At 40.7% G+C, this 25,079-nt stretch overlaps 1 protein-coding gene across 5 annotated transcripts in view; it reads right to left on the reverse strand.

Annotated features, from left to right (window-relative positions):
* Window positions 1-3,098: 3,098 nt before the first annotated feature.
* The window catches only part of LOC148028351 (uncharacterized), a 120,351-nt gene continuing 98,370 nt past the window's right edge, over window positions 3,099-25,079 (reverse strand). For 4 of the 5 annotated variants that reach the window (XM_087690167.1, XM_087690165.1, XM_087690168.1 and 1 more), the window contains 2 exons: window positions 4,052-4,162; window positions 3,099-3,888 (listed from right to left, as the gene is read on the reverse strand). In XM_087690167.1, the coding sequence (XP_087546293.1) occupies window positions 3,757-3,888; window positions 4,052-4,162 (243 nt within the window). In that variant the 3' untranslated portion in view covers window positions 3,099-3,756. The remainder of the gene's footprint in view (window positions 3,889-4,051; window positions 4,163-25,079) is intronic. The other variant, XM_087690169.1, reaches the window with a different exon arrangement.

The raw sequence follows: 25,079 nt of genomic DNA on the forward strand, positions 1-25,079 counted from the left end.
AAGATTCCACATATGCATTTCAAAGTCTTCAAGTCTCTTATAAGGTGTCATTCAACCATGTATTCCCTATGCCCTTCAACCAAGATCATCTTTCGATATTCTTGATTATCAATTATATTTGGAGTACTTGGTGATCAATGATATCTGGAATACTTGTGCATGCATAAAGAAGAGATGTAGGACCTCAAATGTTTCCTTGAGAACTTCAAATGCTTGGACTAGAGCCTTTAACACTTGCTCACTGAGCAACCTTACATAACCAAGCAATCCACTATCACCCTTACACACAATTCATGATTCTAATGAAAGTAAGCGGTTTATTGGTTAGGGAATCAATTGAATAGATTTCCCCATCAACCCACAAGTCCACATTCTTCAATCCCATGTGCTCATAACTTTGTAGAGCTTCAAAAAAGGAATGCTAGTGTGTTGTGTTCTATTACATAAATGAGTATATTCAAGGTCTATCCTCAATGTGGAGCTTTTTCTTACCTAAAGTCATTTTTCTTATTAGGTGTGAGGTCAAGCTGAAAATATATGAATTGATTACACAATTTACCTAAATGTATAGCGAGTGTATTAAGGTAGTCTAGATAGATACATAGGGATATTAATGGAAATAGGGCATTTAAGTCTATGAAGATAGATGGAAGAGACACATATAAACACATAAAAATATTAATGAAAATACATTAGTGGAGTCTATGGGCATAGACTAGAGAGAGGCAGATAGACACATAGATGTTAATGGAAATGGAATAGTTAAGTCTATGGAGGTAGGATGAAGAGGCATACATAGACAAACAAAGATGTTGATAAAAATAGGGTAGTTCAATCTATGAAGATAGACTAGAGATGCACAGATAGACACATAGAGAGAGGTACAAATATGTTAATGAAAATGGAATAGTTGAGTATGAGAAGGTAGAGTGGACAAACACAAACACATATAAACTAGATAAACTATATATTATTGATTGATTGTGAGTAAGAAAAGTCAAAGGAAACGGATAGCTTAGTGTATGAAGGTAGGCAAGATAGACAAAGAGAAGAGGTTACGCATTAGAGCTATGAGAGTAGTGGAATGGAGGAGAATAGATTAGAGAGAAGAAATACCCAAGAGCTCACATTTTAGAAAAACCTAAATTTATCTCCAAATAAATTATCAAAAAATGAAAAGAATGACCAACAAGTTTGTTTCTTGACCAAAAGGTAGCATATAAGAAATCATAAAAGGAACTCCAAAAATCTTGTTTTCCTTATTTTCCACTCAAAAATGAATTACAACACATGTACTAATCATTTTGCATTGAAAGCCATATACTAATCATTTTGCATTGAAAGCCATACACCATACTCCTATAATTAACTTCTATCAAAATATTAACTTTGATTGAAAAAGGACTTTTGAATCAAAAGAGAGAAGGAATCTAAGAAAATTTTTTGTGAATAATATTAAAAATGAAAAATATTATTCCGAAAGTGGAGAGAGCATAGGATTATTTTATTATTCTTCTATTTACTTTTCCTTGTTTTGAGAGTTCAACTTTTTCCTACTGATGCTTTGAAGCAAGATTCGACCTTATCTCCATTTCAAATCATCAAGTTGGCCTTGTTCATAAGCTTCCTATTTTCAAGTATATTTAAAACCGTCTTAAACTTATCACATCCCAAATCTCAGCACACCACTGCTAGTTAGTAATTCCCTAAATGAGAATACATCAATGACCATGTTTTTAGAATAGCAACAATAGCTTGTTGATAAAGCCACAAATGTAGGTCTCAATTTCTTTGATTCCCAAATGGCCATCATGTTACTTAGTGCTCTATCTTTAACTTAAAGATCTTTTGTTATAATATGAGGGAGCATCACTAATCTTACACATACCTACTCTCTTGGGACTCAAGAGGACACCATATGCAAAAACACTAGCATACTCTTACCACTACCACCACACCCTTGGTTATGTTCATCGAGGTCTCATCTTACACCTCACAATCCCATGGAAAAAATAGAATTTCTTGGCAAACCTACCCTTTTAACTTAAATTGTTGAAAAAACCCATCCCGAAGAAAACAATTACCAACTCATTTATTGCCTCCACATAACATACACTTATTGTTTTGAAAAGGACCACTATCATAAAGATGGTTAGAAGGGTGCTTTTGATAGAGAATGAGCACATGAGCATGAATCACATTTTGCTCAAGTAGGAGGGAAATGTTATGATAGTGATCATGATGAAGTTTCTAAGGGGTCACATCTTTAACCACTCATACTAATGTGCTTCAAGAAAGCTAGACAAAGTGTGGTTGAGAAAGGATGATCCAAAAGTTGCAACAAACATATAAGAGCCCTGTGAAACGTCTATGATAGAGGTGTATTACTAAAAGAAATGAGAATAATTCAACAACCACATCACATAGTTTGAGGTGAAAATGTTCATTTGATTAAGATACTACCCTTGAGAATAGCAAGAAAATTTAAAATATCAATATAATAATTAAATCTCCATAAAATAACAAAAAAATGAAACAAAAATATATTCGTCCCCAACAGCCTCTCTCTCTCTCTCTCTCTCTCTCTCTCTCTCTCTCTCTCTCTCTCTCTCTCTCTCTCTCTACACATCAATCTGTATTTGAATCAACAATTCATGGCGTATAATGTTTGAGAAAAGTGATATAATTATTCCCAATTATCTCTTACTAAGTCATAGGTTGATCACTTATGTAACTTACCTATAATTGGTTCTCTCTTACATAAGAGGTACTAGTCAATCATCTATCTCCATATATCATGACAAATGGGTCTTAAGTCATTTCTTCACTCTAGCAAGGTATAAAGAAGCTTTGATACATTGTTTGTGCTCGATAAGTGACATGTTTGAATTGTCATCAAGAGACAACTACTCAAAGAGAGAGAGAGAGAGAGAGAGAGAGAGAGAATTGAAATTGATGAGAATTGAGATCACAAAAGAATTTCCTTAATCAATAAGCAATTGCCAATGGCACACATATTGGAAGTGCGGACATAGCCATTAGTTGGCCTAAAAGAGCTAAGGTGTGTCCCAAGATTTTAATGCATACAAAAATCCACATTGCAAGAGAACTTGAGGCTAGTATTTGGAGTGATATGATTCATGTTTATGGTCACTTGGAACACAATACAAGGACAACTCTACGAGCAACACAATCAAAGTGATGGACCCTCAGTGAAAGGTGGGTCCATGTATCTTTGGGCCAAGGGTTCCCCTTTGGTTGAGAACTCCTTGCACCAAAGAAATTTTCTTGTACTTCTCCATACTTACAGGTAGTAAACCGTATGAGCATCAATACAAAGATTATTTCTAACCTTTACAACAAACATTTTTCTTGTAGAGAAAGGAGCAATTCTGGACTTGAACATGAGTGGTATGATCTTTGATGACAGATTGTCTACACAATACATCAATGCAACCAATTGCATATAAAGATGGATAATTTGGGTTTGACAAAGTAGCCAAAACACTAGTATGTATGCATTGACCTTCAGCAATGCCTGACAATGGCACACTATGTGGAGACATTTGTACGTAATGCCTTGGCTTTATAAAGCTCGTTACCCTAGGCACAGAAACATCCAAAGCTGGCAGAGAATATTTCAGTTGATCCCCCTTCCCCAACCATCTTCCCCTTAAAAATAAAAAGAAATAAATAAAACCACAAAACAAAACAAAAAACCCAAAACACAAAAAAGTGAAAATGGAAAAGAAGGAACTAGGATGCTCCTATGCTGAACTCCTTTCTTTGGCGCAGTTCAGTAGATGAAATGTCAACTCGAAACATCTCACTTGGAATTGATTTGAACATGCCTTGTAAGTCACTGGGAATATTCATATCTGATAGAACCTGATAGAAGTCCCATAAACAATCAGTTATACAGATTTATACCTCAAAAACTTTGACAATGTGATAAGTAAAAGTCTTCTGATGACTATTCAATATCAGGTGTAGTACATTCACTTTCCCTCAACTTTTTGCAAACAGAAGTGAACTGAATGTGAGACTTTACCAAAAATTTTCCGTCAACTTTTCTTCCAGCTACAAGAAAATCACAACCCAATTGCTGCATGCCATGCAGAATCTCCAACATCCTTGAAGAGCTTCCATCATAGTATTTTGGCTACAACATGCTTACAATAATAAGTCCATACACCCCCCCCCACACACCTCTCTCTCTCTCTCTCTCTCTCTCTCTCTCTCTCTCTCTCTCTGTGTGCGCATGAGAATACTGATGAACTAGATAGGAATCTGTGAAGGGTCTAGAAATAACCTAAGAAGCCACAAGGCTACTATCAGAAGGCACAATCGGAATGGAGCAGATAATCTCCATCCAAGGAGCAGCTATCTTAGAAAGTATGATATCAGCAAAAACCGATCCACTTGCAACAACATCAATCCCTTATACGATCAATATGACTATGGATACTCGTAGCTGAATCGATTGTAAAAGCATTTGTGTCCTCTAGGTATGCCAAAGGCCAATCCAACACAAAAATTGAAAGGAACTGCAAGCTGGCAATCGATGCCATCTTAGTCAAGACCCGCAAATGGACGGTGGCTTGCTGATGTATCATAAAAGACCACACACCGGAAATAAAACCCCACATTTTCTTGGCTACATGACAGGAAATAAAAAGATGAGAAGACTCATGACATGTGGTGCAAAAAAGACATCTGGCTAGGGGGATCTTGTGAATTTCAGAAAGCTTCAAATACCCCTCTATGGGTTATGAAATACAAAGGATTATAGCAGCTCCCAAGCTAGCCCACTTAAATGGTGATAACATTCTTAGATAAGAGACAGGTACTGGCCTTGGGGGGTGTGGATGCCCTCTATAGGGTACCAAATTAAAATACAAATATGAGAGCTCCCATGCTGGCTTAAAAGGTAACATCCTCGTATAAGAGATGGGCATGGAGTGCCAAGGTGTTGAGGTGGGAGCCAATACAATGACTTCACCTCCATGCTCTCTAGAGGGGATGAAAGGACTTGGCAGAAAGAAAAGAAGGGCTCTCACCTTTCCCTCATCCTTTCTGAATTATTCAACTATATCAAGCTAGATGGATGAAATACTCTCACCAGATCTCTGCTTCTCTGTTTGCATCCTACATCTCATCTTTCAGACAAGCCAAGGCAGCCAAACTTACATCTTGGGGTATTATCACTATGTTTGGAAGATGTTTGTGTGGAAGCATAATTAATCAAGTTTCTCATTAGAATGGCCCTCAACCCAAGGCGGACCTTGATATTAGATGACCATAAGCGCGTAGTGATAAATAGTTAATGTACAACTCCCCTTGTATTCTACTATATTGAAGATCTTCCATGACACTACAATACTGACCTAAGGCTCCAATGCTTTATCTTTATTAGAAACCCCAAAAGGGATGAAAACCCAAAACATCCATGAAAATTTAGTAAGTAAAATACAAGGGTCAAGCCTTTATAGGAAGTGATAAGCAAGATTTAAAAAGTAGAGAGTACCACTGACCAAGATGACCGAGGCATCACTAAATTATAAACATGAGAGCATAATCATCTTCTTCTCGTGAAGAAACTAAAGTTTATAAAAATTGCATGGAACTGGAACTGATGAACTAAAACACAGCACTGCCTCCTGAGCTTGGTCTGTCACCTTGCTTCCATCTACCGCTGCCCTTTCTCTCACCACTTGCAACCTCCACCCATTGCCCACTGTCTCTACCACCTCTGTACACACTCCCGCCACCTCTACCTCCACCTGGCCCAGCCTCCCTGCTTCTGCACACCCACCTGTAAAAACCCTACTGCCACCTTTACTGCATCCACCTCTACAAACACTCCTGCCATCTCAGCTTGCACCCCCATCCAGCCACCCTGCTCCTGCATGCCCACCTGCTAAACCCTAGGCCCACCTTCAACAACTCCAACACCGCCTGTAGCCTCCCTAGCAGCAGTCCGCATGCTCCCTGCACCAGCACGCCACCTGGTCGTCTTTGCACCAGCATACAGTGCCTGGCTCATACATGAGACTCTGCACCACCGCAGTCCTGCTTTGCTCCGCCACCCTGCCTCCTCAACCTCATCCCCTGCCCTACTCAGCATCCGTCTCCTTAGCATCATTCGCTTGGCTACCACAACAACTACCTGTCTTATCCATCTCAGCACACAACTCTGCTAGATACTCTTCCATCCAGATATGTAAGTGTCCTAATCCTCCTCCTCGACCCTCGCAGCCCTTGTCTAATTCCTTCTCCCACACAACCTTCACCACATGGGCCAGAATCACTGCAATGGAACTCGGCACCAGGTGATGCAGAATTGTCACCACCATAGTCAGCTAGCAAGACTTGCGAGATTGCAACAATTTACATCCTTGGACATCCGGATGGGTGCTAGCAGCACTCCTGGTCATGATTACATCCCAAGAGCTGGTGTCCCATACCACCAGCCCACACCATCCTACTGTAAGGATGTGTCAGCTTATGGGCCAAGAGTCCAAGAGTGGTGATCACACAATGATGTGCATAATAGGGCCTTCAATCCTATAAATAGAACTCGGCTGCCCTAAACCCAAAACACTTAGTACATTCAAACTAAGTCATTTCATGACTGCTATGGCCAATGCTGCAAGCACCCATCTAGATGTCCAAGAATGTAACACTTCACCCCTTATGAGTGATTGCTGTCCTCAGTAATATCCTCAACAATGAACTGGGGGAAAACGACTCTTAAGTGAAATGTCTACCTAAAATCAACCTGCACATGAGACACGACACAAGCTATATTCACAAACATATAGGGACTAGACATCAATCTCACCTCCCAGCCATTAGACTAGACATCAAGCTATCTTCACGAACATAGGGACTAGGCATCAAACTCACCTCTTGGCCATAGAGCCAAACACGCTCACCCTTGAGCCTAGGAGCTACCAAACTCCGGACCATGACCACATCCCAAGAACTAGCATCCCATACCACCAACCCACACCATCCTAGTGTACGGATTCATCGGCCTACAGGCCAAGAGTTCAACAGCAGTTCCGTCCAAGTATGCAAGTGTCTTCATCCTCATAGCCCTTGTCTAACTGCTCTCCCAAGCCACTTCCATTTCCTCCCCTACACAACTTTCTCCATAGGGGCTAGAATCACCAAAGCAAAGTTTGACACCAATTGATGATGAAGCGTCAACACCACTATCACCTGAAACTAGTGAAACTTACAAGTTTGCAACTGGTCCACTGCCACTAACAAGGAGCACCATTGCAGCCCCCCACAAATTCACAGTCAATGTCTTCTCACCAATCGACTTTGCTCTAGACAAACAGCGTACCTCCATAAACAAGGTGACAACCCTCAAGATGTCTTCTCTGGCCTATAGACAAGTTGAAAAGTCCCTCCAAAAGAAAACGCAAATCTAAAGGACTCCATATAGGTGGCTCTCACTCACACCCTAGCCAAGGTCACCCAAGTGGTGTCCCTAGGAAAGGGGTGTTTTAGGCTCCAATTCAACTCACCTGAGCAAATGGAGGCAATACTTGCCATTAGATTCTCCGAACCATAACAAGGATCAAGGACTGTTGTCACGAGGACGTGAAAATTTGATGCTTTGCTTATATTTAATTGACATTTGATTAAAGGATTAATCAAATGTGCAATTAAAAGATGCACAGCTGTTGCACATGTGAAGTGCAAGCTACTTTTTTTTTACAGTTCATGCTTGTCCAAGGGTCAATTAATGCATGGGACCACTTTGGGTTGCAAACGGCCTAGCCAATTAATTTTTGGATGGGCAAGGTCAATTTCTGGGCACGGATTAAGGGCTAAATTAATTTTCAGAATTAATTAATTCTGAAAATTAATTAAATGGGTGAAAATTGCTGAAAATGGATTAAGAAAGCTGCCACTTGGCAAAACTTTCCCATGCAAGTGGGGGAAAGGCTAAATAGGGCTGAAGGGAGAGGGAAATCTCGTTTTTTCATTTTGGACCTGTTGGGAAGAGGTGTTGGACTGTTGCTGCCAGCTTTTGGGGCCATTTCCCAACCATTGGAGACTATTTTGGTGATGGAGATTGCATATTCTTGACCTTGGGAAGCTGGCAATTGCTGCTGATGCACTTTCTCCTGAAGATCACAGTCTCTGATACTCCTATTGTTGTTGGTGCATCCGTTTGGGGCTGGTACAGCAGGGCAGCTGCTATTTCTGATCAGTTCTTCGTGACAAATCTCAGAATTTTCTCTCTACAGCATTCTCTCATCTCCTTCAGCCTATGCTCAGCCATTCTCAGCAATTCTCAGTCATTTGGAGGAGATTTCAGTCATTTTTAGTGGGCTGATCTATAATTTCTGTAGTAAACCCTAATTTACAGCAAAAATTAGGGTTTAGCAGCCACCTTGGGATCCATGCCAAAGATTGAAGACTCAAGGGACTGAAATCAGCAGCTGATAATTGAAGATTATCAAGGGATTTCAGAAGCCAACCCATCCCGAATTGATTTGGGGCAGCATTTGGCCAACCAAGGGTCAAATTGGAGAAGAAGTCTTGGGTGAATCAAGGGGCAAATGACCCAAAAGGCTTGTTGGTCATTTATGGCAGCAAGAGCAATTGGTTAGCAGGTGGAGATTGAAGAATCTCAAGTTGTACTCCTTCCAATTGAATGAAGCTAAAGAAATACCGCAAGGGGCGCCAATTTTGGGGCCAACAGGGTGTCTATTGTCCAAGAATGTTATGGTAAAGTGTATATTTCATTTTATGTGCATTTATTTATTGTTGTAGTTAACTCTTAAATCAGGTTATCACCACCCATTCCAAGAAGGAAGGCTGGTTTCATGGTTCCATTGCCAGGATACATCAAATCTCTTGATTTGGTAGGCCCGAGGCACCTGATTGCAAGCCAAAGCTTTCTGCTTGTGTTAATCTTTTGCTCAGCTGAGAAATTACAGCAACATGTCTTTATACAGTGAGATGGAATCAAGCAGTGATGATGCCTCTCAGTATGGACATTCTCATGGGAGTGAAGGAAATGCAATGCTTAATATTGGACAAGGCTCTCATGATGGACAACAAGCTGAAAATGTTGTTGTTGGGCAAGATGCAGGGCCTTCAAGCCGTCATGAGGTAGATGACCAGCAAAGTGAAGAGGAATTTGATGACCAGTTCAAGAATCAGATAAGGACAACAGCAAATCTCTTTGTTGAATTGGCAAAGGATCCTCAGTTCACCCAATTTTTGAATGCTCTGAAGAAGGATAGCAAGGGCAAGAAGAAGAAGTCAACTTCTATACCTTCGGGACAGCAAGGTGCACCGAAGGTAGTGCCAAATCCTTCACTTGAAGCTCCTAAAGAGGCCAATGAAGCTAAACAGTTGGTACCTATGGGGCAAGGAATGCAACTGCAAGGCCATTGTGGAAGTGCCAATCCAATGGTTTTTGGACAGCCGGGCATGCATGCTATGATGGGGCAGCCAGGATACTTTGGTGGTAGCACGATTTTTCATGCAATGGTTAGCCGAGGGCTGTATACGGGAATGCATGGCACAAATCCCTATGGTATGCAACAGCCAATGCATGGTGTGCAAGGCCCATTGTATTCGGGTATGGCTGGAAATGTGCCAAAACCCTATGTATGGTAGCATTGGCTTGAAGCTTGTGGCACAAAGTGGAATGTTTGTCAATGCATCTGCACCCCCGAATGCTTATGGGGCTCAAGGAATGACTGTTGGTCATCCAAATGCTTCATTTGGGCTTGGTCATGATGTAAATACAGCAAATGCGCCCTTTTTGCAACACCCAGTGTATGACAACTTGACTCCCAAAGGGGAAGCAAAAGACTATGATGAGGGTGGAAAAGCAGTGAGATTTGAGTCCTTCAGTGCACAAGATAGGCTGAAAGCTTTGACTTTCATTCAGCAGTTTGATGCAGCCTATTCTAGAGGAAACTTCACGGAATCCTCTAAGATTCGAAAGGCAGCCACTTTCTTGAAGGGAAATGCATTGCAGTGGTAGTCCACGCTCTTGATGCAAGGTAGAGCACCGTCAACATGGGTACAATTCAAGCAAATGTTTGCATCGAATTGGTTGACTAGTACCTTTGAGGTGGACATCATGACAGCTTGGAACAAGCTTGGATGCAGCCTATGCAAAGATAAAGTATGCATTTCAGAGAACTTAAGGAACCTAAAAGGGAGCAGCTGATCACCATGGATGTGTGTTGTATTTCTTAAAGGGTGATTATGTATTGCTGCGTTTTAAAAAGTCAAGGCTGAAAAAGATGAAAGGGCAAACGAGAATGTATCTGCAGTTCAGAATGACGAACTATGGATATTTCCAGGTGTTAGAGAGGATCAGCGATGTGGTATTTCGGCTGAAATTGCCTCTACACTAGCGGATACACTATGCCTTTCATGTGAGCTTGTTGAGACCTTTTTATGGTGATGTGCCTAAGGATGTATCCACTGAAATTCAGTCCAATGTAGAGGAGCTGAATAAGATATGGGCATGGATTAAGGGCTGAATTAATTTTCAGAATTCATTAATTCTGAAAATTAATTAAATGGCTGAAAATTGCTGAAAATGGATTAAGAAAGCTGCCACTTGGCAAAACTTTCCCACGCAAGTGGGGGAAAGGCTAAATAGGGCTGAAGGGAGAGGGAAATTTCGTTTTTTCATTTTGGAGCTGTTGGAAAGAGGTGTTGGACTGTTGCTGCCAGCTTTGGGGCCATTTCCCAGCCATTGGAGAACATTTTGGTGATGGATATTGCATATTCTTGACCTTGGGAAGCTGGCAATTGCTGCTGATGCACTTTCTCCTGAAGATCACAGTCTCTGATGCTCCTATTGTTGTTGGTGCATCCGTTTGGGGCTGGTACAGCAGGGCAGCTGCTGTTTTTTATCAGTTCTTTGTGACAAATCTCAGAATTTTCTCTCTCTACAGCATTCTCTCATCTCCTTCAGCCTATGCTCAGCCATTCTCAGCAATTCTCAGCCATTTGGAGGAGATTTCAGCCATTTTTTGTGGGTTGATCTGTAATTTCTGCAATAAACCCTAATTTACAGCATAAATTAGGGTTTAGCAGCCACCTTGGGATCCGTGCCAAAGATTGAAGGCTCAAGCCTAAAATCAGCAAGCTGATAATTGAAGATTATCAAGGGATTTTAGGAGCCAACCCATCCCGAATTGATTTGGGGCAGCATTTGGCCAGCCAAGGGTCAAATCGGAGAAGAAGTCCTAGGTGAATCAAGGGGCAAATGACCCAAAAGGCTTGCTGGTCATTTATGACAGCAAGAGCAATTGGTTAGCAGGTGGAGATTGAAGAATCTCAAGTTGTACTCCTTCGAATTGAATGAAGCTAAAGAAATATCGTAAGGGGTACTAATTTTGGGGCCAACAGGGTGTCTACTGTCCAAGAATGTTATGGTAAAGTGTGTATTTCATTTTATGTGCATTTATTTATTGCTGTAATTAACTCTTAAATTAGGTTATCACCGCCCATTACAAGAAGGTTGGTTTCAACTGTAATTACTCACCACTTGCAAATGGCACAACCATCACTATCTCCTTTGTTGGCCTCGATGAGTGCTTCACTCCATACCTATCAAAGATTGACACACTTTCTATCACTAATATAGAGAAAGAAAGAAATATCAAGGTCTACATAAGGCCAATATGGATTATGAGACAAAATCCAAAGTACATCTATGTCCATAGAGAGAAAACTTTTGTTGATGTAGTCTCAAAGGGCCCCCACCGATATCCATCTAGCACAATTGTTATGCCCAGAGAGTCTCTATGTAGCCTTCCCTAGACCACAAGTATTTCCTCCATCCACAGGGGCTTTCTTATCCATCCGGTCTCATATATAGGACTTGTTGGCCAATGTTTGCTTTGCAAGTTGGTCAAACATCTAGTAGGAGACTGTGCCTGGTCAAGATGACATGCCTTCTTTTAACATTAGGAAAGTGGCAAACCCCATCTCGGAGTGAGGCAAAGCAATAGAGACAACACAATGTTAGATAGAAGGAATAATGCACCTAATAGTAAGATCACACAAATGATGGACAAAAGACAAGGGCAGAGAAGCGCAAACCACCAGATATAGACTAAGGGGAACAATGGCAAGTGGTCAAAGACCTTAGACTGACAGCCTTCGTGCCATCTCAGTCTCCTGCAATGTCTATAGACACACATTTGGCCACCAAAGAGCCAAAGGTTCCATAGCTCCAATTGGTATTGACCCCTAAGACAAAGGTGGCCCAACCTTGTGACTTCGAGGTAGTCCACACATCAATAGCTCCCTAGGGATGTTGTTGGTTGTTGTTGCACTAATGTCTCCGATACCCTCTCGTCATCTGACTAAGCCATCATTTCATATAGGCCCTAACACCCACCAAAGGGGGGTCATGGATGTTGCATACAAGAGTGAGTATGAGAGGCCTGACTCACATGCATACTCTAAGAACATTTCCCCCTTGCATGTGGTAGCAAAGCTAGCAAAGAGAACACTTGATAGGTTGTATCCTAGCCATCTATGCCTCGAATGGCCTCATTGAGACAGGATACGACTTTGACCTACCTTCACTCAGGACCCTACCTCAGATCAACCATTGGATTCATATTTAGCAAGAGCTTTTGAAACAAAGAAATAGACATACATTTCACAGTCGTGAAACGGTGTTTTGGTCTCAATCTAAAACAACCAAAATAGAAACCTGAAAAATACAAAAATATATCTTATTATTACTTGTAAATATAAATGTATATATCAAAGAGAAAGTGTGTATATATGTGTAGTTCTAGCATACTATACAAGCTACCACTTTACATAATTAGATGTTTATGCTGCCAAACATACCCACTACACTAACTATTTACTAGTTACCAGTTGCTAGTAAGACTTAAGACTTAAGAGTTAGTACAATCTTCATAGTTGCACAAATCTTTATGTAACTCCTTGTGTCATGAGGACATGTATTTTTGAAACCTCACTTAACATGTGGATTAATTTTTAATCACATGGTTAAGTAAATGTTGCGCATGTGAGCTGTAATCGAGATTAGAGTAAGTTTTACGAGCCCAGAACCTGAGAAAATCATGGGATATCAAAGGCAAAAGTTGCTATAAGTTATGTCGCACAGGTACTTCGTGGTATCTCGTGCCAGTTGTTGGCCTAGGTCATTCATTTTGCCATAAGTGTCAGTTGGTGACACTAGAGAAGTGGCGCTTAATGGTATCTAACGCCAATTTGATGGTCAAAGATGGCGCAGAGACACTCAAGAATGGAAGTTGCCTAGCCAATTTAATTATTGGCTAGTCAAATTATTTTTCAGGGCACCCAAATAATTATTAGATTAATTTTTAATATTTAAAGACTGAAAATTAATATTTAATTATGGCTAATGCTAAAAAAACCATTTGAAAAGGTTGTCACTTGTCAAAAATGCCCATACAAGACTGAAAAACGACTTTAGAGACTAAAGAGGGGTATTTTTAGTGTATTCAGTCTACAATAGAGAGGGAGGAGATGCTGCTAGTCTGATTTTGCAACCATTGGAGGACCTTCTGAGGTAGCCAGGGGCAAGAGAAGTCTAATCAATAGTAGGTGACAACATCTACAAGCTCTTGAGACAGGGCAACAACAGTAAATGACTGATTTTCTTCAGTTCTTTGCATTTGCAAGCTGTTGTGGCAGGGCAACAGCTGCGTTTAACTGATTTTCAGTCATTCTTCGCGACAAAACTCTGAATTTTCTCTTTCTCTACAGCTTTCTCTCTCATCTCCCAGCCATTTCACAACCGTGCTCCGAAGATCTCAGCATTTGGACCCTTGGAGGCTGAGAAATTGTAAATTTCTCTGCTGTAAACCCTAATTTACAATAGAAATTAGGGTTTAGCAGCAGCCTCAGGAAGTATACCAGAAATTGGAAGCTCCAAGACTTGGATTCAATAGGGTTGAAGGTGAATTTCAACTAAATTTAGGTGGAGGACTGACCAGCCATTGAATTTGGGACATTTCCATCGCCTATGAAGTGGATGAAGGCCCTTCAGGCCGATAAAGTGCCTGAATCAAGGGGCAAAATAGATTGAAAACTTGTTGGTTACTTTGGACTGCAAGGGGAGATTGGATTGCAAAGGAAATCGGGAGAATCCCATTGTAAATCAACTTCTTTCTCAATAAAGCTAAAGAAATACTGAAAGAGATGCTAATTTTGGGACCAATCGGGTGTGCATTATCCAAGATCAGTAGGTAAATTTGTATTTTCAGATTTGCATTAATTGTTTGGAGTTGTAATTAAGTTGTTATCAGAGATTTATCACCCATCACAGTAATTTTCAGCATATGTTGGGCATATGGAATGGTTGAACAGCAATGCGCAATGTTGTGTTGACTATGATGCCCTAGTACTGAAAGGGGTGCCAATTTTGGGACCAATTGGATGTGCATTGCCCAAGATCAGTAGAGGTAAATTTGTATTTTCAGATTTGCATTAATTGTTTGGCATTGTAATTAAGTTGTAATCAGGGATTTACCACCCATCCATGGAAGGAAGGCTGGTTACACCTTGCATCCTCTCATTGTGGATGGCTTTAATAAGAGAAATAAGCATATCAAATAAATTTAAAGGCTATAATTAAAAGCTCAAAACCAAAATATATTTCATATCCGCCAACACGAAAACATGGTTGGGTAAACTCTTTCTCTCTCTTTAACAAGGGAAAATAAGGCATGAAGAATGTGTGCCATATTTTGGGACATAGAGAGAGAGAGAGAGAGAGAGAGAGAGAGAGAGAGGGGAGGGGGAGGGGGAGGGGGAAAGAGAAAGACAAGGCACACATACACACTCTTTCCCTCTCTCTGCCACAAAAAGAAACAAAGAGAGAAGACACATGCTCTCTCTCACTTCCCCCCTCTCTTTTGCCCCAAATAGGGCATTGCCCTATTTTGGGTTTGAGAGAGACATGGAAAGTGGAGCCCCAAGAGGAACACCAAGGAAAAGGGGATTCTACTGCAAGAAAATCTATCTTGTAACATCAACAAGCTTTTATTTCATTTTTTTTATGACCAAAACAAAGAAAACAGCAATTCTTCACGCAGCATCATAGTAAATATCTCCCACGGATTTGATATAATCAACCATAATCTTCAACATCTTCAAAACCGAAATTCCCCCCTCCCCCTCTCCATCTCCCCGTGGAGGAAACAAATGAAAAAAAATTCATAAAAAATATTCACCCTAAAAAAACAAAACACTAAAACGAAGGAATCATATTGCCAAAGTAGAGATTGATGCCACGAAAGATGCAAGATGGAAATGCATGTTTCATGTGAAGCTTCCTTCTAGACTTAGTCAAGAGACATAGTTAACAACTTCCACATCACAAGACCAAAACATTCTTGACAAGATGTACAAAGACTCAAGAGAATTGATGGATCCATTAAGGTCCTTTGTAGGTGGGATAGATGGCTATAGAGTATTAAAGAACATTATTGGGATCCACAACTAGGCCCATAGGCTATGAGAGGGACAAGATATAACCTAATTGGGCGCCTGTGATCAAAATTCGAGCATATTAGGATGAGACTTGCACATAGAAAGGATTAATGTCTTGAAATATGGGCTAGATCCACCAAAATAGACAATTACAATCAACAAATTGGCATGATCATAATGTTGGGATAAGTGTGCAATGAATGTGAGACAGAAATGGAGCAAGACTAGTGTTGAGAGTGAGTGTGAAAATCCGAAGATGAGTGTACCAGCAAGTCATGGTATACAAAGAATAAAATGTATTTATATGTTAGGTTACAAATAAGGGTGTGTTCACACCCGTATAAGTTTATACACACAGAGATTAAGGGACTTTACATCCAACAACCTCTCGCTTAAAGGCCCGAAGTAGTGCCTTTAAGCTAGCCAACTCCCACTAATCGGATACAATGTTCATGCTGAGCCTTTGCAAGACTCTTAGTGAGAACATCTGCAGGGTTATCTTGGGTTTTGACCTTAGTCAATGTGTGTGACAAGACCATCATCCAAGACCTGTCGAATGAAGTGGTACCGACCATCTATGTGTTTGGTACGTGCATGAAACATGACATTCTTAGCCAAACATACTGCACTCTTGCTATTACAACCAAGCACTAGAGTATGTGAAGAGAGACTAAAGTCCTCGACCAAACAGCCAAGCCAAATAGCTTCTTTAGAAGCTTCTGTGGCTGAAATATATTCAACCTCTGTAGTACTCAGTGCCACAATCTTCTGCAACCTTGAACACCAAGTAATAGTCCCACCAACCAAAGTAAAGACATACCCACTCGTAGATTTTCTACTATCAAGATCTCCTCCCATGTCTGAATCACAGAATCCCTGCAACTCTAGTGTACCCTTTCCATAGCATATACACTTCTCTTGTGTACCTTTTAAGTATCTAAAGATACATTCACTGCTTCCCAATGTGGCTTGCCAGGGCTAGACATGAATCTACTAATAAATCCCACTGCATGAGCAATGTCAGGGCGAGTTGCAACCATGGCATGCATCAAAGCCCCACAAGTTGATGCATAAGGTATGCCCTTCATAGCACTAGCAACTGTATCATCCTTTGGGCAATCAACTTTGCTAAGCTTTGTATGTGGTAGTAAAGGCACTCCAAGAGACTTAGCATCAACCATATTAAACCTAGGAGAGAAATGACAAGTGCTGATGTACTTGTCCTATGAGAGAAACAACGAGTACAAAACACGGAGCATAGTCATATTCACCACTGATGAAAAAACTTCCGGAAAGTCTATGTCTTCCTTCTGTGTATGGCCCTTAGCAACCAAACGTGTCTTGTACTTGGGCTTCCCATCAATGCATTTCACCTTGTAAACCCATTTGTTAGGGATAGCTTTCCTATCCTTGGGCAAAGGTACAAGCTCCAGTGTATTATTTGTATACAAAGACTTCATCTCTTCCTACATAGCAAGCTCCCACTTTCTCTTGTTTTCACATGATTGTGCCTCTCTAAATGTCACAGGCTCACCTTCATCAGTCAATAAAATGCAATTCTAAGATGGTTGAAACCTCTGTGGCTGCCTTCTGACACATGTAGACCTTCTTAACCAATGATCTCTATTGTTAGGCAATGGGCCTACTTCCTCAAGTATGTGGACACCATCACCTGGAGGCTGATTTTCAGCATTTTCTTGCTACTGTAACCTGTTTTCAACATATTCTTCTTGTTGTCCTATTCCATCTCGTGCATCTATTTGCTGTCCATTATCTTCTAGCTATAGCAAATAGGTTGCTTGCTCATTTTCAGCATCAAAAGGAACAAAATATTCAGCTAATGGTTGCTGAATGGCTGGCTGTTCATGCTGAAATTTGACCTTTTTGTCAAGGTCACTCTGTGTAGCATTTTTCAGCAACTTTGCCTCATTAAATACATCATCTCGACTGCGTGCTATCTTCCTGTCCTGAGAAAGCCAAACTCTATAACCCATCTCTCCCTCATCTCCATATCCCATGAAGATGCCCTTGATGGAGTTCATATCTAGTTTAGTCCTTTGATTTACAAGAACATGCATAAAGGCATCACAACCAAAGACACACAAATGGTCATATGAAGCAGGTTTGCTAGACCAAACCTCTTCAAGAATGCCATTTTCCAATTCAGGATTGGGAGAGCAATTGCATACATGAACTACAATTTTAAGAGCCTCTCCCCAAAACTGCTACAGGAGATTAGCTATGGACAGCGTGCCTCTGACTCTCTCACAAAGTGTGCGATTATATCTTTCAACCATGCCATTTGATGCAAGATTATAAAGGGCTGTCAAGTCCCTTTAAATGCCATGCATCTCACAAAACTTTTTTAACTCATTAGAAACATACTCTGTTCTTATAGTTAAGCCCTTTCTGTGTGGTAACAAAAGCATGAAACCCTTTAAAGGCATATCCCATACTTTCCTTTTGCTCTTTAATACATATACCCATGACTTTCTATTGAAATCATCAATAAAAGTAACAAAAGTATCGTGCATCCCCATATGAAATAGCAAGCACACTGCACACATCAAAGTATACTAAATCAAGAGCATTGGACTTCTTAACGACACCAAAGTAATAAGGAGACTCCACATGTTTTCCATATATGCAATCATTACAAAAGTCGAGACTAGAGCCTTTTACATCAAATCTCCCTAAAGAGAAGAGAACCTGAAGGCCTTTCTGGCTCATATGGCCAAGTCTTTTGTGCCGAAGTTCGAGTTGTGAGTGAACTGCAACCACAGCCAAAAACTTGCCAGGTAATGCTTTACAATGCAAATAGTACAAAGTCCCCTTTTTGCTGCCTTTAACAATCAACATAGAGCCCTTGTCGACCTTTCAAGATCCACCACCAAAGGTAGTAAAATATCCTCTTACATCAAGTTGCCCAACTGACAATAGACTTTTCTTTATGCTAGGTACATATCTAACATCCTGTAGAATCAGCTCCTGACCGTTTTCAAGGGCCAAGTGAATGATACCTACACCCTCTATCTGACATGCATAGTTATTGTCCAAGTAAACCTTAACTAGGCAACCTGCAATGTATTCTGAAAAAGACTCCAAAGAGAGTGTAACATGAAAAGAGGCACCGTTGTCCACTATCCATGATTGGGACAACCCATCATGAGCTGAAAGTAAAGCATGAATTACCTCCTTTTTGGTGATGTGTATATCACTTGTTGCCATAACTCTACATCAATACATGAGGCTACAACAAGTATCTCTCCAATGTCAAAGAGCTCTTCAATGACCACAGTAGATGCAACATTTGCCTTTGCAGCTTCTTTTGAGGGAGAGTTATCATCATCCTTCTTTTTCTTTCCTTGTTGTTTCTTTCTTTCTTGCTCTTTCTTGTAGTACCAACAATCAAGCTTTTTATGCCCTTTACGCCCACACTAATAGCAAGTAACATCTTGCTATTTATCCTTGCTTTTACTTCTCCTTTTGCCTATATTTCCTACATAACACCTCTTCTCTGATCTGTCTCTAAGATGATAGGTTGAACCATTGCTTTCTCCACTGGACTTTCTTCCAATCTCTTCATTGAGAATAGAGCCCCTAACACCATCAAAGGTTAAAGCAAGGTTGTTGCTTAGTGAAACAACCAAAGACTCCTAGCTATCAGGCAAAGTAATCAACAAGAAAATAGCCTTCAGTTTATCATTGAAGGGCTACAAACCAAAGTCCTACAAAACTAACTCAAAATCCATATGAAAGCACTCAAATGCTCATATGCTAGCTTAGACTCATCCAACTCCATGTTCACAAGCTTGTGCATGAGATGCACTTGATTCAATAGAGTTGTATTTTCATAAGTGTCCAACTTTTTTCATATGGCATAAGCCATATCAAGACACTTAATGTCTTTAAGTACATCATGAGACACAGCCATTTTAATGTATGCAATGGCCTTCTTGTTGACTCTAGCCCAATTCTCATCAATCATAGCTGCAGGCTTGATTTCCAAGAGAGCATCATCACAATCCTTGAGAAACAAAATGCCTTGCATCCTGTCCTCACATATCAAAGCCAATGCCATCAAACCTCTTGATTTCAAGAAAGGATTTAGCTTAGTGGCCATTATTCAGCAAAGTGCCAAGTACCAATGCTGTATTTTATGACACTAAATAACAGGCTGAATATTCAGCTAATTTCAGCCCACAATTTCACGAAATAAGAGCAAGATTTGATCCAAATACATGTACAGCAGTAGGAGGAATGACTTTCATCAATATAACTAAGATTTCAGTATATATTCCATGCATACACCACTGCAAGGTGACTCCCACCTCAGCAATATCACCAAAAATACATTTGCAATAATCCCAAATCTGCAAATGATCACTAAGACTGTTGCACTATGAATATTCAATAGTACATCAACTCAATAGGAGCTTCCTAACATGTTTACTGCATACATGTGTGCCCAAAAGCACCTTTAATGCACAAAAAACACCAAAATTCTATGCAATTTCTTCAAAATTCACAAGTGGGAGATAATAAAATCGAATTTCACTGCTTATAGCAACAAGATTGCTTTAGCAATGTCCCCAATGTGCATTCCACACATCAATTTTGCCAAAATCCACAAATTTCAGCAAAAGCCCCAAAGTTTCACTAGCCAATCTACCCAATTGCATTAATACATGTTCCGGAGAGCATAAAACATGCAAATTTTGTAAAATTTTGCTAAAATTTCTCGTAGTAAGTGTTGTGTATTAACACTACTTACTAAATTTAGTTGCTTCTATTCTTGACGAATTTCAACTTTTAAAAAAACGCCACGGAGAACAGACAATTGTCAAGATACTTGTCACACAAGCTTCCAAGTGTCCCAGCACTTGTCACACCTCATGACATATGGCTAGACACTTATCTTATGCTACTCCATTTTTCCTTTTTGCACTAACTCTCCCCTTCCTCCTATAAAGAGAACTCATTTTTTCTCTTTCTATATCAATTTCCTCAAGTATAAACTCGTGTACAATAGCCAAAGGTAGCCTAAAGTTGGCTCCATCTATTTCCATCATCAATCCTTTACTTTTGCATCATCAAATACCTCCATCTTCCCTCTTCTTTTGTTGTTGCTTTACAAGACAACATGTGAACAAATCCTCTAAACACAGAAAACACAAAACCAATCGTACGACAAAGCACAAACTAATGGCACAGAACACAATTAGAGTTAGAGTAACTTAGAGACAATGAACACAATGTATAATGAAGTGAATGACTACTGGATATACAGTGCTTATGCAGCAAACACACTTTGCAATGAATATTGAACCTCGAACTCTCATATCTCCAGAATCAAGCCAGAGGTTATGAGCTAGAGTGCGTCATACTCCGAACGGATCCCAAAATAAAGCAAGGCAACCTCCATATGTTAAACACTAGCAAATGCAGCTACAGAAGACTCAATCTGATGCAGATAGCCAAAAAGAGAGAGAAAATCTGGCGACTATGCAGAACAGGCAAATTGATGGCAACTATGAAGATGTTGATAACAACAACTAGAGGAGAGAGATTGATTGCAAATGCAAGAAGGATGATGATGGTGGCAACTCCTCATGGCGACTGGATGCAAACAATGGTGACAGTGAGTAAAGGGCCTGACAGCAGCAAACACAAGTTTCCTAATGATGGCAACAGCTCTAGGAGGTAGGCAATAGGTAGAAGAGGCTAAAATTAGATACAGACTACGATGGAATGCTCTAACTAAAATTTCCACCACGAACAGGGTGTGGGCAATAGAGATACGGCTCCTGAAACCTGCAAAAACAAGATTAAGGAAGAGTGGTGAGCTACATGCCTATTCATTGAAAATTTGGGACACCCAAATTAGGGTTTTGCATGTGAGACATAGTAACTTTATAGGATCACATTTCTTTTTAAAATAATAAGATTGCTTTATTAATTAAGTGTGTTTTAGGGCCCTTTAAGTCAGGCTAATGCAATTTTAGCTCAACACGGCAAGCCCGTAAATTCCTTGCATCATCTTTTTCACGAGCTTTTCTTGCATTTCAAGTACAAGAAGTAAGTTATATCAATGTATTGTTGTTCAACAAAAGAAAGAGGCTGATTTTTCCTCTTTGTACTCCCATCTTGAAAAGAAATCAATTGTTTTTATTGCACAGTAAGTGATCCATGTGTACATGTATATCTTTCACATAATCTTGTGAGAGTTGAGCAACAATACACTCCTTCAAGTGGGGTTGCCCATCTTCAACTCTCAATTTGTCTCCATTTCTTTTATGTCTTCATGGCTGCAATTCTCTAAATAATTATCACAGTTACCCTTAAGTATTCGTTCTTTCTATTTTGTCTAAAGGTTCAACCTCAAAAATATGTAAATATTATAATTGTGGAAGATAATACATTGTTTGGGGCATTTACATCCTCCTTGGGATCATTGCAACTAGTAGAGATAGCATATTCACTTTCACAATGGAGAAGAATGGTTGCCTTCAATGAGAGGACTTGGATCACGCATAGTTGATAGGATGTTCTAAACCCAGGATTAGACTAGTGCCACATTAATGTTGGGTTTGACTCACACCTTCGCTCACAGAGGAGTGTCCGTGTTTATGCTTCGTCCGAGCATAAAACACACGATTCCTGGCCAAGGCAATGCAACTCTCACTTTTGCACTATAGAACAGTAGGACCTGTCTGCAGGCAGCCAAGCTCCTCCAGAAGCCTGCAAAGCCACACTGTCTTACATGTAGTAGAAGACGCTGCCCGATATTTCACCTCAATCGAAGAGAAAACAACCGTAGGTTGCTTCTTGTTGCTGCTCCAAGAAACAACATCAGCACCCAAGGTAAAATAATAGCCTGTGGTGGACCTCCAATGATCCACATCACTAGCCTAATCGGAATCACTCCAACCTGTAAGGACCAAATCCGTAGCACCTATACCAACAAGATAATAGATCCCAAGATTAAGAGTCCCCCGTAGGAACCGCAAAATCCGCAAAATCTGGGGTTCACTCATGAACCCAGCCAGCACACGTACAGCATAACATAAGTCAAAATGGGTATTAAGAAGCCAGATTAAGGAACCAACCAACTGCCTATAACAAGTAGCATCCACCAAAGGAGAATCGGAATGAGATGTAGCCTTCCACTTCGGGTCCATAGGAGTTGTAAGAGACTTGCATCCCTCCATCTCACACGTAGCCAAGAGTTCCTGTACATACCGCTGCTAGGAAATAAAGATCCCCCTCGGAGTCTAATAGATCTTTTTTGCCACTCTTCATGAACCCCCTCAATCCCTGCATCACGAAGAGTGTCATAAGCCCAATAAGAAGGAGGCCGGATCTTGCCTCGTTGCTTTGCATCTACTGAAGTTTCTAGAACGTCCACCGACGGGGGGGGAGCAATCGATGAATCTGGTGGCTGGGAACTAAGCTCCTCATCTGAAGAAGAGTCCTCAAGAGGCACAGGCTCAGAAGGAATGGTCACAAGGGCCCAACTACCAAGATCTCCAAGAACAGGGCGTTTCTCAAAAACAAGATCATACAATCGGTAGCCGTGAGACTGCGAGCTATAGCCCACAAACACCTATCCTTTGGAAGCCGTTTCAAATTTGTCACGTTGTGTCTTCGAGATGTGACCATAGGCATCACATCCAAAAACCCTGAAATTAAGAAACATCTGGCTCGGATCCAAAGTACGCCCCATATGGAGTCATACCAACAACAGCGGAAGTAGGGGAATGATTAAGGATGTGAACTACAATAGCCACAACCTCAGCCCAATGACATTGAGGTGTCTAACAATGCTCCATCATGGTACGGGCCATCTCGATCACACTGTGATTCTTTTGCTCCAAGATACCATTTCCTAAGGGGTGTTTGTATTGGCAAACTCTTGGTAAATACCACGATTTGTACAAAAAACGAGCAAACTCATTAGAAACAAATTCTCCATCCTTATTCGATCATAAGGTCTTCAGCTTTCATCCCGATCGGTTCTCCTCAAAGAGCAACCAATCCTTAAAGTTGGAGAAAGCCTCCAACTTCAGCTTCAAGAAATGAGCCCATGTCATCCTGCTGGAATCATCCACAATGAGCATGAAATACAAGCTCCCTCTAGGGGACTCTGTCCTCATCGGTCCACAAAGATCGGTAGAAACAAGCTCCAAGGGTGTTGAAGACCGCCTTGAAGCCTTGTTGGGAACAACATCAAGAGTTTGCTCCCCACAGATGCAGGATATACAAGGCTGCTGGCTCACCACAATATCCGGCAAACCTCGAACAAGTTGTCCCTTTGACACCTTCCGAAGATAACCATAATTGAGGTGGCTAACTGAGCATGCCAAAGCTCGAATTGAGTTTGTGCAATAAGAAGAAGAGAAGTCAAGGAGGCAAAAGAAGACCGCAGTTTATAGACTCCATTCTCCTCATAACCTGAAGAAAGAACCTGTCTTGATCCTCGATCAAGAAAAAAAATCCACATCAAATTTGACCAGAAGGCCGAGGGCACAAACCTTATGCACCAAAAGAATATGGTACCCCAAAGCCAACACATAAAGTACCTTGGATGTATGGGCACCACCACGTCTATCTGAAATAAGATGCATGTTGTTGTGTCCTTGGATAGCAATAGACAAACTGTCACCAATGAGAATCTAGCCATGCGAAGGCCACAAATGAGCAACACCTGCGAAAGAAGGAGTCATGTGCCGGGAGACACCACTGTCAACAATCCACTCTCGAGTGTATGGGGCCGTCAATGTAGCATCAAAAGCCGTCAAGGTCTAATCTTCAACTATCTCCAAGTGGAGAAAAGCAACTAATGAGGCAGTAGGCACCGCTCCAGAATCCTTTGAAGATTTCTCATTCTTCTCCATCTCCTTCTTCTCCTTGTCGGAAAATTCCTTCTTCCAGTGACCTGTTTTGTAACAAGTAGACTCCTTGTCTTTGTCCTTCTTAGATTTTTCCTCCTTTTGGTCCTTCCCCTTCTTCTGAGAGGACTGACCAACCCAGGCCTCATATTTCAAAGCATTCATCCCTTTCAAAGCATTCTGAGAGGATTGACCAACCCAGACCATAGGAACCAACTCTTTCCACCGAAGAGTCTCAGACTACCCTGAAGCAATCAAGGTGAAATAAAAACTACTAAAGCGGGGCAGTAACTGTGAAAGAAGAGTTATCGCCACATTTTCAAAAGTGATCACCTTCTATACGTTTTGAACCTGCATCTGAATCTGCCTCAGCTTTTTGGTATGCTCCCGCATAGAAGATGACTTGTTGACACTCATTGTCCACATCTGCACTTCCAAAGAAACTCGCTTCGTGGCCGGTCATTCAATTGTACATCTGATCAAGCTCCAGCCATATCTCTCAAGCCACTGTCAAATGCTCAATATATGAGAGATAATAGCTGTAGTACATGAGAAATAAAAACGAGCGGATGTGAGCATTGAGTTTATCCCAATGTGTCTAAGCCTTTAGCAACTCCACCTTTTCATTGGAAGAGAGTCTCAACTCATCTCACGAAGAAGGATGATGAACAGTCTTTG

This window comes from Lygodium microphyllum, chromosome 12 (assembly GCF_053477565.2).
Source record: "Lygodium microphyllum isolate KBCC chromosome 12, Lygodium_microphyllum_v1.1.10, whole genome shotgun sequence".
Taxonomy (NCBI): Eukaryota; Viridiplantae; Streptophyta; class Polypodiopsida; order Schizaeales; family Lygodiaceae; genus Lygodium; species Lygodium microphyllum.